The sequence below is a fragment of the Fragaria vesca genome, linkage group LG3 (assembly GCF_000184155.1).
Source record: "Fragaria vesca subsp. vesca linkage group LG3, FraVesHawaii_1.0, whole genome shotgun sequence".
NCBI classification, from domain to species: Eukaryota; Viridiplantae; Streptophyta; class Magnoliopsida; order Rosales; family Rosaceae; genus Fragaria; species Fragaria vesca.
In genome coordinates, this window is record NC_020493.1 from 18,181,488 (window position 1) to 18,196,677 (window position 15,190).

The following is a 15,190-nucleotide window of genomic DNA, read 5'->3' on the forward strand; positions in this document are numbered from 1 at the left end:
GAAAAAAAAAAAAAAAAACTACACAGCTTAAACACTTGCGCTCTTCTATCTCTCCACAAAACAAAACCTATCTATCCCACAGCCCACAATAACCCTTCAACCCACAACCTTTGCTTGTACCAAGCCTACAGCTTTGTCCTCGACAAACCCTTCCACTCAAAACCTCTTTTACTTCTCGGGTTATTCGATCTGGGAAATAACGAAGCCTCCATCGACGACCACTTTGAGCTCCCTATTGACATCTACACCCAGGCTATCGTCGTCAACCCTGACAAATCGAGATCTACTCCGGCCGCACTTATGCGAATATCAAATCCAACAATCTCACCGGTAACAACCCCCTCTCTCTCACTTCGTCATTGTCATCTTCTTGTTTTGCTTCTAAGACCTAAAATTGATGGAATTTAATTGCATTTCTTTCTTGTGTGAACTGATTGGTTTGGGGTTTTCTGGTTCAGATGCGGTAGTAAACCTAATGGGTTACCTCTAGGGTTCTCTTGTGGGTTTAATTATGAACCTTGGAGCTATGGATTTGGAATTGAAGGCAAAAATGTCAAAATTGGGGCTAAGGTAAGTAAACAAGTTTTGGTTCAGATGCAGTCAATCTATTTTTGACTATAGATGTTTGGATGTTGTGCGTGTGGAGGATTTGTTTATAATTTGGCTTAAGCATCTGCAATAAGCAAGATAAGATGAGAATTTCAACTTCTAGTTTCATTAGTTGGGCACTGCATTAAGGGGACTGAGAGGTTGCTTGTATATGAGTTCTTTAGTTCACTTGTGAATGAGGCTTTATGACTATATTTGATTTCTTTAAATGGTGTTGAGATGAATACAATGCATTGCAGGACTAAGACAAACTGTTTTGGAATGGGAAATCAAATTGAAAATAGCTACTGGCTCTGCAAAAGGAACAACATATCATGAATTGTGAGTTCCTTCCAGGGATCTTTCAGTGTTTTGTTTACAATTTATCTATTAAATGAATGGCAAATACTTGTGTACCTTAAGGTATGGATACCTTAACCACATGGTTGCTTATGATTGGTCCAACTAGATTAATGATGACCTGCTACCTGTTTGACTGATCATCCAATTTAAATCTCAAACTAACTCTCACTCTCTCACTAACGGGGTTAGTTTCTCTCTCTCTCTCTAACTTAAACAATTTGAACACCTTTGTCTCGTTGATCTCTCTCTCTTGTCTCATCGATATGTCAATTTCTTACTAAAATCGATCTCGTTGTAAGAAACTAACTCATCTTGTATGCTCTCTTGAGATTGAACTCATTGAAGGCAAAAGTGGGAAGGTCTACATTTAACATAAAACACAACTACTATTTTCATGAGAAATGTCTACCATTTAGATGAGCAAAATCACAAAAAAGTAGACTTTCTGAAAATCAAAATTGTTCTTGAGATTGAATCACTAATTGAAGATGAAAGTTGCAAAGTTTACATTTAACATAAGACATAACTACTATTTTCAAGAGAAATGTCTACCATTTAGATTAGCAAAATCATAAAAAAGTAGACTTTCTGGAAATCAAAATTGTTCTTGAGATTGAATCAATAATAGAAGGTGAAAGTTGCAAAGTCTATATTTAACATAAGACACATATACTATTTTCATGAGAAATATATATCATTTAGATGAGAAAAATCACATAAATGTAGACTTTCTGGAAATAAAAATGGTTTTTAAGATTGAACCAACCAAATGTGAAAGTTGCAAGTCTACATTTAACATAAGACACAACTACTATTTTCAAGAGAAATGTCTACCTTTTAGATGAGCAAAATCACAAAAAAGTAGACTTTCTGGAAATCAAAATTGTTCTTGAGATTGACTCAATAAATGAAGGTGAAAGTTGCAAAGTTTACATTTAACATAAGACAGAACTACTATTTTCATGAGAAATGTCTACTATTTAAATAAGCAAAATTATAAAAAAGTAGACTTTCTGGAAATCAAAATGGTTCTTGATATTCCATTAAAGGCAAAAGTTGTAAAGTCTACATTTAACATAAGACACATCTACTATTTTCATTAGAAATGTCTACCATTTAGATGAGCTAAATCACAGAAAAGTAGACTTTCTAGAAATCAAAATGGTTCTTGAGATTGAACCCATTAAAGGCAAAAGTTGCAAAGTCTACATTTAACATAAGACACATCTACTATTTTCATTAGAAATGTCTACCATTTAGATAAGTAAAATCACAGAAAAGTACACTTTCTGGAAATATAAATAGTTCTTGAGATTGAACCAACCAAAGGTAAAAGTTGCAAAGTCTACATTTAACATAAGACACAGCTACTTTTTTATGAGAAATGTCTACCATTTGGATGAGCAAAATCATATAAAAGTAGACTTTCTGGAAATTCGTTCTTGAGATTGTTCTTCAAAGTTGGATCAAGTACTCTAAGATGCAAAGTCTACTATTAACATAAGTTAGGTCTACTAATAACTTGAGCTAATTGACATGCAAAAGTAGACTTTCTGAAAGTTACTATTTATGGAAATCAACTATAAAAGGAAGGATAAGTTTCCATTTCGGGGGGTAGTTATGCTCTAAAAACGAAAGTTATTATTTATAGAAATCAACTATAAAAGAAAGGGTAAGTTTCAATTTTGGGGGGATAGTTATGCTCTAAAAACGAAAGTTACTATTTATGGAAATCAACTATAAAAGGAAGGGTAAGTTTCCATTTTAGGGAGATAGTTATGCTCTAAAAATGAAAGTTACTATTTATGGAAATCTACTATAAAAGGAATGGTAAGTTTCCATTTTGGGAGGATTCCTTTTCTGAAAATTCAACACTAATTGCCACATGTCACGACCTTATTCGTTCTAAGTCACTAATTTGTCTATGTCATTAAAGTTTTACTTTTCTTCCCACCGTTTCAAAACTTTAAAAATGCATAGAAAATAGCTCCGGTGTCGGAAAAATTCACCGAAAAATGTCACGGACCACTGGCGAGACCCACTTCACAATTGCGTCTGAATTTTAGTCATCGGAATCACAACGTGCCTACTAATGTGGTATAACTTGTTTGGTTGGTTATATGCTAGTGTACAACTTTGTGAACCAACTATATAGAGGAAGCAAAATTTTTAAAAATCTCGTGAAATAGGATGTGATCGGTATAGTAAAATACGGTTAGGGTAGAAAAATCACTTTAATTCGCCAATGTTTGGGCCCCGATCAAAGCGGTTAACTCTATTTACGCTTATGCTTAACTAAGGAGATCCCTATCCTCGGGTGGTAAACGTCCCCAAAGTTTTACATGGGTGGTTATGTCTCATTTTTGTGAGATTTTATTGTGTTGAAGAATCCACCAAACTGGGTCACGAAGAGGTAGGTAAGATAGTTTTCGTGTGATAAGTAAAGATGAATTAGGGTTGACCTCTTTGATCGAGCCCCAAACATAGTTGAATCTAGTTGAATTTTATACCATAGCCATGTTTCACTATAATGATCACATCAGACGGTCAATTTTCATTTTTTGAATATTAGTCATTGGAATCATAACGTGTCTACTAATGTGGTATAACTTGTTTGGTAGGTTATACGCTAATGTACAACTTTGTGAACCAACTATATAGAGAAAGCAAAATTTTCAAAAATCTCGTGAAATAAGGTGTGATTGGTATAGTAAAATACGGCTACAGTAGAAAAATCACTTTAATTCGCTAATGTTTAGGCCCCAATCGAAACGGTCAACTCTATTTACGCTTATGCTTCAATAAGGAGAGCCCTATCCTCGGGTGATAAACGTACCCAAAGTTTTACATGGGTGGTTATGTCTCATCTATGTGAGACTTTATTATGTTGAAGAATCGACCAAACTAGGAAACGAAGAGGTAGGTAAGATAGTTTTCGTGTGATAAGTGAAGACGAATTAAGGTTGACCGTTTTGATCGAGCCCCGAACATTGTTGAATCCAGTTGAATTTTATACCATAGCCATGTTTCACAATAATGATTACATCAGACGGTCAATTTTCATTTTGTGAATTTTCATTGATTCAATCTCAAGAACAATTTTGATTTCCAGAAAATCTATTTTTTTGTGATTTTGCTCATCCAAATGGTAGACATTTCTCATGAAAAGAGTAGTTGTGTCTTATGTTAAATGTAGACTTTGCAACTTTCACCTTCATTTATTGATTTAATCTCAAGAACAATTTTGATTTCCAGAAAGTCTACTTTTTTATGATTTTGCTCATCTAAATAGTAGACATTTCTCATGAAAAGAGTAGTTGTGTCTTATGTTAAATGTAGACTTTGCAACTTTCACTTTCAATTATTGATTCAATCTCAATAACAATTTTAATTTCCAAAAAGTCTACTTTTCTTTTATTTCGCTTATGTTAATGGTAGACATTTTTAACGAAAATAATAGGTTTGTCTTATGTTAAATGTAGACTTTGTAATTTTTGTCTTCGGTTGATTCAATCTCAAGAACAATTTTGATTTTCAGAAAGTGTACTTTTCTTTGATTTCTCTTATGTTAATGGTAGACATTTCTAATGAAAATAGTAGATGTGTCTTATGTTAAATGTAGCATTTGCAACTTTTACCTTGGGTTGATTTAATCTCAAGAACAATGTTGATTTCCAGAAAGTCTATTTTTCTTTGATTTCGCTTATGTTAATGGTAGACATTTGTAATGAAAACAGTAGATGTGTGTTATGTTAAGTGTAGACTTTCCATCTTTTACCTTGGGTTGATTCAATCTCAAGAACAATTTTGATTTCCAGAAAGTTTACTTTTCTTTGATTTCTCTTATATTAATGGTAGACATTTATTATGAAAATAGTAGATGTGCCTTATGCTAAATGTAGACTTTGCAACTTTTACCTTGGGTTGATTCATTCTGAAAAACAATTTTGATTTCCACAAAGTCTACTTTTCTTTATTTTGCTTATGTTAGAAAATAGTAGACGTGTCTTATGTTAAATGTGGACTTTGCAACTTTTACCTTCGGTTGATTCAATCTCAAGAACAAGGGTGCCCAAGAACAATTTCGATTTCCAGAAAGTATACTTTTTTTTAATTTCTGTTATGTTAATGGCAGACATTTATAATGAAAATAGTAGATGTGTCTTATGTTAAATGTAGACTTTGCAACTTTTACCTTCGGTTGATTCAATCTCAAGAACAATTTTGATTTCCAGAAAGTCTACTTTTTCTTTGATTTCTTTTATGTTAATGGTAGACATTTCTAATGAAAATAGTAGATGCGTCTTGTGTTAAATGTAGATTTTGCATCTTTTACCTTGGGTTGTTTCAATCTCAAGAACAATTTTGATTTCCAGAAAGTCTACTTTTCTTTGATTTCGCTTATGTTAATGGTAGAGATTTGTAATGAAAATAGTAGATGTGTCTTATGTTAAATGTAGAGTTGCAAATTTTACATTGGGTTGATTCAATCTCAAGAACAATTTTGATTTCTAGAAAGTCTAGTTTTCTATTGAAAACAGTAGATGTGTCTTATGTTAAATGTATCTTTCTACTTGCAACATTTTCTGTGATATTTTTCATGACAATAGTAGGTGTTTCTTATGATAGTTGTAGACAGTCTCAAAAATCATTTTGATTTCCAGAAAGTCTACTTTTGTGTGATTTTGCTCATCTGAATGGTAGATATTCTAATGAAAACTATAGATATAGAGAGACTTAACGGTGTTAGTTTGCTTTAACATGCTATAGCAAGTCAAAACTGGTTAGGTATTGATACCTTAAGGCACACAAGTGGAACCCTAAATGAATTGCATAGTTTTCCTTGAGATGATAATCTATGGTACTAAAATTATTCTTAGCTTGCAGGCAGTCCAAAAACGTGATATCAAGGCATCGAATATTATTCTTGTGGATAGAATTATGAAGCAAAGATAGGTACTTAAGGAATTTTGTTCCCTTGTTCCTGGTAACTTTCCTATCCTGTTATTGAATTCTTGTTCTCAATACTAATGTAATGTTATGCCTTTAATGATTTCATGAATGTTGTTTATTTGTCTGTCTTGTTCTCAATACTAATGTAGTGTTATGCCTTTGATGATTTCATTAATGTTGTTTATTTGTCTGCCTTGTATGTTTGGTACTTAAGGATATTGAAACATTTCTGTTTGCAAAGAAAATAACTTGAACTCCACTATACTTGTTCTCATTTTTGGTAATGTAAGGACTCGATAAGCTTACTTGGTAAGGTCTATATTAACAAACTTAAAATTACCAGCATTGAACTATGCTTTGTATATCCATTTGTTGCTTGTTTATCTGACTATGCATAATGTATATGTCATATTTAAATGTCGTTTTGGTAGGTCAAAAGCTTCCTTGTGCATTTTAGTTTTGTGCTCTAATGTCACCAAAATGACTTGTCTAATTTCCGGTGCATTTGATTTTCTTGCCTTAGTAGCTGAAGCTTTTTATTGCATGGAAAAGACAGAGGTCGCACTTTTGCAGAATATATATCAAGGAGAACTATTTAGCATTGTCGTCCATCTAAACGGTTGATGTGGATTACCTAATCCAGCTAGGTAAGGTAAAATCTTTATAAGCCTTGAATTTTCGCTTGCTAGATATATTTTCAAGTTTTAAATTGATGTCACCATATTAATTGAGTACCTAATTATTTCCATGGATCCGGAGAAGATTGACAACAATGTGGAAGAGCATGACAGAGGTGAAGGATTAGAGGAACTTTGGCATAGTTCAGTTTTCTATTACCCTTTTCCTTGTCATGCTTTCATATTTATGGATGTTTGTACTAACTAATCTATTGAGTAGTTATTTATACTATTAATCACTGGTAATGATTATATTTGCAGGTTAAATCTACATCCCGTAAGAAATATTGTGTATGACCAAATGTAGGTGTTATCTTGCCAAAATCAGCTTGTGAATTCTCAGGTATTGATCATGCACCTCACTGAGTACACTCTGAGAAATGTTTGGATTTGTATGTAAACACTAACTTATTAGTGGATATAGGAGCATGAGGGTTGCGTATGCCCCATTCTTATAGTGTTCCATTTTTTATATAGTAAAATTTTATTTGCTTTAGAAACATCAAGATATTGGCATTCTCTGGGCTCACAATGTTAATCAGATCTGTTCTTTGCATTGTACATTCTAATTGTTTTCTCCTATAACTGAAATGCTACTGCAATATTAATTTCTTATAATCACATATTGAATGTGTGATTTGTATGTTCCAACTCAAGCTAAATAAGTTTTACTTTTCTATGTGTAGAAACTACTTGGGGTGCAATACTCATATGTTAGGTCAAGGCTGCAAAGCAACCAAACTTGGTAAGAGTTACTTAAACAGTCAAATCTGTTAAGAGGAGGCTTGCAAACACTAGAGTAATTGGTTGAGGAAAATCCTGCAAAGCTTATCTTGAAGTAGAGGAACAAATGTACATTGTACTATCTTTTTAAACTCTTGTGTAACATTCATGAGTGAAATTAAATGCAAATAATTTGTTTTCAATATGTCTGATTCATTCTGTACAGCTTTAATTCCAAAATAAAAAACCTGTCATCAATTTTTGCATGCCAGTTTTTTTTTTTTAATTCATGAATAAAACTTTGCGACGGCAATTTTACCGTGGCCAAAATGAGATTTGCGACGGAGTAAGCAGTAGCCACTTGTCGTCGCTTAGTTCGCAACGGCTTTTGCAGTCGCTGTGTGCCGTCGTCAATACGGTGGCGACGGCTCACTGCCGTCGCCAAAAGCAATGGCCACGCCCTCAAAGGCGACGGGAAAAATGCCGTAGCCACGCCGTCGCCGTTGGTCTTTTGCAATGGCAGAATGACTTTTGGCGACGGCATTTTGCCGTGGCTAACTGAATTAATTTTTGTAGTGGTGGTTTATTCTGTATAGAACTATCTTGGAGGCATGACTTGCTTGCTACCATGCATGTACCCATGTTAACTTCAGTGATTGTTGTAATTAGTGTCGGATCCAGAAAATTTGATCAGGTAAGACAAAACATAATGAATTAATACAAGAGCTTTTAAATTGATCAATTAAATGTAAAGTAATAGAGATATTAAAGTTTGTCGATACCCAAAAATTCAGCTAACAAACTCAATTCATGCTTTAAGCCCATTGCATACTTCGAGGTGAATTATATTCGCAACCTATGTTACACGAACACTTCACACTCCTGGAGTGTCGGAGTGTGCGACATGGCCGACACAGCGACACGCCTCCGACACGTTGACTGACACGCAACCTCAGCCTCTGACACGCCACGTCATCAATTATTAATATATATATATATATGTATTTTTTTTTATAAAAAAAAAAGAAGAAAAAAAGAGAGGTTTAGATGGATTATGGAATGATTGAAATTTTCTTGTCTATTAGGTGTTTGAGGGCATTAGTGTCATTAAGTTGATGCCTAGTTTTTTTTACAACCTATATCTGCCTAGCTATTTGATTCTCTTTAATGACTTGCATTTGATTATCTTTAATGTTATTTTAATATGTTTATTTAATGGATTGAATTTAGACAAAAAAGAAAAAGAAAAAAAGATTGAATTTAGAACATGATTTTGGTAATGTAATGAACTTATTTCATATTTTAGTATTGTTTTTGCACAATCCCGGATGGATTCGCAGAAGCTAATGATATGCCTGGTGGATTGTCTGTTGCCTTCCCGCTGACCTGCAATAACAAAGGGGACCGGGAGCTTCCGGTCTTTCCTTCTTCGAAGCTTAAGTCAGTATTTTGTGGTTGAATGTAATTACTGAGGGGGTAGTTATTATACCTGACAAGCTAGTGGCTGGGCCATATTTATGTCCCAGAGTGGATTCTCTTCACCTAAAAACCGATGTGGGACAACTGTCTTTGCTACTGTTTTACATCCAGCTCCCTTATGCCCTCTGAATCCACTCCCAGCCCAATACTGCCGCCAAGGTCGGGCCTGGCCCACCCTACTTATTGGTGGATACTTCGGGGTGGCCTCAGTTGTGGTGGAATGCCTGCCGGTTTACGGGCTTGGGAGGTTGTTTTATGCACAACCGACTACATGTCCCCCCAAGTTCTCGTTCAAGACACATCTTGAGTAGGGACTTGCTAAAATAAGCCAGTAGACCAGTATATTTCAAGTGTGTCCCGCCCATAGTCCCCCTAAGTCCGAACACATGACGTGGGTTGAACGGGTGTTACAGTCTTTCATGGACAAAGGTAGCGAACCCTTTCGTCATCCGGTGTTATTACTCGAGTGACTGGGTGTTAACGTCGTCCGTGGTTTATCAAGCCACTTGCTTCGTTTTTAAAGGGATGATGTAAATTGCCCTGCCCCGGTATCCCGGGAACACTTATCCGAGACTTAACATTTCGAGAAGCAGTTGTTACATGCTTTCCCTCAGGGACACTTATCCGGGATGGGTCGTTCCTTGGCCTTACGAGGTCAGTCTTACGCTGGGTCTTACGATCTCGGTGACTCTCAACCGAGATTGGTCTTACGCTTGTGTTTTACTATCTCGGTGGCTCTCACCCGAGACTGGTCTTACACTTGCGTTTTACGATCTCGGTGACTATCATCCGAGATTGGTCTTACGCTTATGTTTTACTATCTCGGTGATTCTCACCCGAGATTAGTCTTACACTTACATTTTATTACCTCGGTGACTCTCACCCGACTGGTCTTACACTTGCGTATTACTATCTCGGTGACTATCACCCGAGATTGGCCTTATACTTGGGAGTTTGCGCATAGCAGGGGTAGGGGCATTAAATGTATGCTCGCCAGATGTCGCAATATTCCTGGACAACTGCCAAGCATTTAATGCATGTCGCTTCACTGTTTCCTTCTTCAAGAAGCTACGGCAGTTAAGCTACGTGGCATCATCCTGCGGTTTGATCAGCTGGCTAGGGGTGCCTCGGTTTTGGGTACTGGTTTTTTAATGCGTCGGTTCGTGGATCGAGGCGACTGCTCGCTGGTCATGTATAAACCCTTCCCCTTTTTTTGTTTTTTGTCTTCACTCACTCTACTCTGTTCTCTGCTCTGTGTTTCTCTGTTGTTCTCTGGTTTTTCTGCGTTTTTGCTCTCTGATTTCTCTGCTTCTCTCTTTGTGCTCTGCGATTGCGAGGTGTTTCCCGACGTCTGCGTTGCCAGCGTTGCTACGACGTCGAATATCTGGTAAGGTTTTCTTCATTCTGTTGCGCTTTGTTCTGCTCCATTGATTCTTGTTTATGCTTTTGCCTTTGCTTTGGCTTTCTCTGCGTTTGTATTGTTTTTGTATGGTTTTGGGTGAAACTGGGAATTATAGGATTCTAGGGCTTTCTGAATTTAGGCTGTGTTTTTTTGTTTTTCTTTGCGCTTGCTCCCGGCGGCGCACACTAATAGACCTTAGGATTTGCTATACTATGGTAGATGGATTCCCGGAGTACAATAGACTTAAGTGGGGCTAGCACATCCTCTCGACCGATAATAGATGACGACGAGAGGATGGAGGAGTACATTAGTAGGCCATCCCGCCCGGGTGAACCGTCTTCGACTGGCGTACCCGCCCGGCAAGTGAATTGGGCAGAGGGAGTTTTTCATGGTGTCCCGATGACGAACGTCATCAACTCAGCCAGGCGACATATTTTGGAGGATAGAACTGTGTGTGACGAACCAGAGGGCAACATGACCCCGGCCTAGATCAAACAATTCCGCGAAGACTGGGGCATCCCGGAAACGATTACTCTTTGCGGCCTTTACGAGGGCGAGTTGGCGTGCTGCCTAAGAGATGGCTTCGTTGCTGTGCACGAGCACATGTTTAGGAACGGTTTCTCTCTCCCGCTTCCTCAGTGCGTGCAGTACCTACTGAGCATGCTTCAGCTAGCTCCCGGGCAGATTCCCCCAAACCAATGGCGCTAGTTGTTGTCACTTGGCTGCCTGTATTACTTATCTGAGATGGGGTTTTCAACTATCAACGAGTTCCGAGCTCTCTACCGCCTCTCATACTCGAAAAAGCAGAATTGCGCCGAGTGTGTTTCCTTCTCCGCTCGGGATTACTTGCCTCCCGTTACGGATCTGCCTACTTCCATTAACAACAACTGGCGCGCGAAGGTTGTGCTTGTCGGGGGTCGGTGGCAAAGGAATTTCCCCACATATATCGTGCCCAACCGGTTCAGGTATATCCGAGATCAGTCCTTCTCGTTATCAGAAATCGAGAAGAAACGAATTGGCCGGATATTTGCTGCATGGCCCTCGGACGAAGATCGTAGCTCGTACAACTTAACCCGGTGAGGCGTGCTAGTTCACTGTGAACTCGGCCGAATGCCTAGTGGGGTTCCCGTTTATTGTCTCAATTATTGTTTATACTTGCACTTGTTCTCTGTTTCTCTGTTGCTTTACTAACTGTTGTGCTTGCTGGCAGCCAAGGTTCCCAGGGCTTCAGACCCGCGCGACATGGCTTCAGACCTGGACTTGCTGCATGACCTCCTGGAGGTAGTAAAAACCGCTTCACACACTGAAGTGAATGTGGTAGAGTCTACCGCCGGGGTTTCAGAGACGCCCGTGCTCATGGAGATTCCCGACGAAGGGTACGGGAAGCCGCCTCATGACACGGAGGAGCCCGGGAGGAGCGGTGACGTTGTCAACGTCAACTTGGGCGAGAAGAAGAAGAAGAAACTCTCGTCCAAGAAGTCAAAGTCTCAGCGGGACAACACTGTGACTTTGACCGGCCTGAGTGTGACTAGGGCCTCTCCACTTCTGAAGAAGCAGAAATCAGCAGGTCCCTCAACCGGCGAACTCGTAAGCCTGGGCGCCCTCGCCCCCGCTCTTCCCCAGATATGCAAGACCCCCAATCGGCAGATATTGGACGAGTATGGATGTGCCGATGAGAAGTTCGTTCGCGACATGGTGGGCGATCTGAAGGGAATCGAGCTGGACCGGATCAGGGTGGGGTCTAACACTCCTCAGCAGAACCGGCAATACGCCCGAGAGGCGATGATGAAGGTAGCCGTCTCCCTTCTTATTCCAGCTTACTACCGGGGATGCTATACTCTTTAACTTTTTTAACTCTTGCGGGCCCTCTTCGTCGTGTATGCCATCGATGCCAGCGAAGACTCCAACGAGATGAATGAGCGCTTAACTAGCCTAAATGACCAAATCACCTACCTCCGGGCCAAGAAGAAGAGGATGGAGAAAAGCTTGGAGGCCGAGAAGAAAGAGAAGCTCTCGCTGGCTGACAAGCTTGCGAAGCTCAACCTTCATACCTAGGACCTTGAGGGAAAAGCCGAGCGGGTGGCAGCTTTAGAGTGCGACAACGACGCGCTTCAGCGGGAGAATGGTAAGCTAAAGGCTAAGCTGAAGGAAAAAGACGACCAGATTCTCGACCTGCAAGGTCAGATTCCCTTTCAGGGCGAGCTTGCCGTGGCGAATTTTAAGGAATAGGACGAGCTCAAGGCCATGCTCAAGGTCGCCTAGGATAGTGGGATCACCGAGAAGTTTGGCGAATGGAGCCGCCTTGGGTATCTGGACAAAACGAAGATGACTGCCGACGTGATCGTTGCCCGGGAGGCCAGGGAAAGGGAGACCAAGTCCAAGGCAGCTGCTGAAAAAGAGCTTCAGGAGACAGGCGAGCCGTCCGAGAAGGCCGCTGACAAGGGCGTCGAGGAGGACGACAATCAGGCCGAGTCATCCAGGGACGAGGAAGAAGACGACCAGGAGGCATAAATTGTAATTTTACCCCCTTTTTTTTGCTTTTGTAAGACAATGGCCTCGTGCCCTACCTGGTTACTACATGTCCCGGTGATTTTTGTAAATTCCCATTGGTGGTACACGCCCGGCATGGCGAGTTTTAATATATTATGCCTCTAATTTTATTACTTGCTTTTCTTGTGCTACATATTTGTATTATACCTATCCCGCTCGATGTTACTGGGGACTTAAATAACTTTTACCTCTCGGTTTTACCTGCTCGACACTGGGTACTCAATTGACTTATACCTCCTTGTGGATTACCGTCCCGTTTGACATTACTCGGAATTTAATTGACTTATGCCTCCAGGTGGATTACCGTCCCGTTTGACATTACTCGGGATTTAATTGACTTATGTCTCCCGGTGGATTACTATTATTAGAATTTGAATTTAACTTCCCCATTCTTATATAAAGTCTTTCAAAACGAATGAAGGCATCCTCCGGGATCTATTGTCCTACCCGGGGGCCGCAATACTTACAAATGTAAATTTTAGGATGGGTTTCGTTCCCACTTCACACGGGGTAGAATCTCAAGTGCTCTGTATTCCAAGAGCGCCCGGTGACTATCCCATCCTGATCTCGGAGAAAGAAAGTTGTTGGGCCGACCTCTTCAACTATCTCGTACGGCCTTTCCCAATTTGGATCCAGGGCTACCGTCTTGGTCATAATTTTCTTCATTACCCAGTCCCCCAGTCCCAATGTTATGGTGCTGACTTTATTATTATAGTGACGTGCAACTCGTTGCTTGTAGACTTGGTTGTGTAAATCTGCTCGCTCCCTCTTCTCCTTGATGAAATCAATGTTCAAACGGAGACCCTCCTCATTGGTTGTGGCGTCGAAATTTTCGACCCTTCCTGATGGTATTGATGTCTCAATTGGCAAAACAGCCTCCGTGCCAAAGGCCATGCTGAAAGGAGTTTCTCCCGTTGCTTCTGTTGCTGTGGTTTTGATTGCCCATAATACCTCTAACAGTTTTTGCGCCCACAAACCCTTTGCGTCGTCTAACTTCTTTTTCAGGAGTTTTTTTTTTATCTTGTTAACCGCCTCCACCTAACCATTGGTCTGCGGGTGTGCCACCGACGCGAAGACCATCTTGGTACCCATGTCCTTCGTGAATTCAATCAGATGGTGATTATTGAATTGTGTACCATTGTCCGTGACGATTGTCTCCAGGACTCCGAATCTGCAATAGATGTTCTTCATCAGGAAATTCTTCACACACTCGGTGGTTATCTTCCCCAGGGGCTCTGCCTCCACCTATTTTGTGAAATAGTCAACAGCCATTATCACGTACTTGAACTGCCCTGGAGCCGTTGGAAGTATCCCGATGAGATCAAGGCTCCACTGTGCAAAAGGCTAGGGTGACAACAATATTGATAGGGCAATGGAAGGGGAATGTATCCCGTTGGCATGCAAATGGCATTTACGGCATCTCACCGACATCTTATTTGCCATGGCGCCCATGTTGGGCCAGAAGAACCCTGTGCGTAGCGCCTTGTGTGCTAACGACCGGGATCCAAAATGATTCCCGCACACCCCTTCATGAATTTCTCCCATGATCATTTCTCCTTCTTCCTCTGTCACGCACTTGAGGTTTGGGAGATTGTAACCTCTACGGTATAGCTTCCCGTTCATGAGGGTGTACCTAGCACATCTCGATTGCAATTTTCGTGCCTGCCGCCTGTCCTCCGGGCGCACCCCCTCCTTCATGAACTCGATTATGGGGTCCATCCACGTTGGCTCTCGGGGTCCTGCCTCGACCATGAATATCTCAGAGATTGTCTTGCTGATACTTGGTTGTCCAAGCACTTCAATCCTTGCCTTCTTTTTGCCTTTCCCGGGCCCTCCAATGGCTAGCTGGGCGAGGGCATCTGCATGACGATTTTCTTTCCGGGGGACGTGAGAGAGGGAGAGATGATAGGCGCAAAAGCACCTACAAAGATACCCTATTATCAAATCAATTATATCAATGTAGTAAACGGCAAATAGGGGTCATTACCCGCAGAGGATTGGTGATGCTAAGACTTAAACACATAAGAAACACAAACAGACGCGTAAACTAGAAATCTGGCAGACTCGACCTAGGAGCAGAAACCTAATTAATTAGCTAATCTAGACTCAACCAAAAATTATGAAATTAAGTACACAGTAACTAGACACAGTGGCGGACTACCACACAAATTTTGAGGGTATTCGGAGTTGGTTTGATTGATGAACAAAAATAGATAAAACAGAAGTACTGCTGAAAACAGAATATTAAAAAGTGAATATGGATGTAAATATGAGAGAAACAATAGCTAGGAACTTCTCTCCACCACTAGATACGCTTCAATCACCCCAAAACAATGTCAATGACTAAAGATGAATGCACTCACAGTTAAGCCAATGTCGTTAGGTCATTAATCATATTACGTTCTCTTACTTGCCATGTTAAGTGAAATGTCGGTATCGACTTAACTATATTCCC

At 39.9% G+C, this 15,190-nt stretch overlaps 1 protein-coding gene and 1 non-coding gene across 2 annotated transcripts; one reads left to right on the forward strand and one right to left on the reverse strand.

Annotated features, from left to right (window-relative positions):
• The first annotated feature begins 21 nt into the window (after nucleotides 1-21).
• LOC101303494 lies at nucleotides 22-982 on the forward strand. The gene is made up of 3 exons (XR_184261.1): nucleotides 22-330; nucleotides 459-570; nucleotides 849-982. It is a non-coding gene; the product is annotated as an uncharacterized LOC101303494 (transcript).
• A 12,254-nt stretch (nucleotides 983-13,236) lies between these two features.
• Nucleotides 13,237-15,152, reverse strand: LOC101299568. The gene is made up of 4 exons (XM_004295892.1): nucleotides 15,146-15,152; nucleotides 14,161-14,669; nucleotides 13,779-13,980; nucleotides 13,237-13,661 (listed from the first exon to the last, which is right to left on the reverse strand). The coding sequence occupies exons 1-4, from the start codon at nucleotides 15,150-15,152 to the stop codon at nucleotides 13,237-13,239; spliced, it is 1,143 nt and encodes a 380-aa protein (XP_004295940.1).
• Nucleotides 15,153-15,190: the final 38 nt, after the last annotated feature.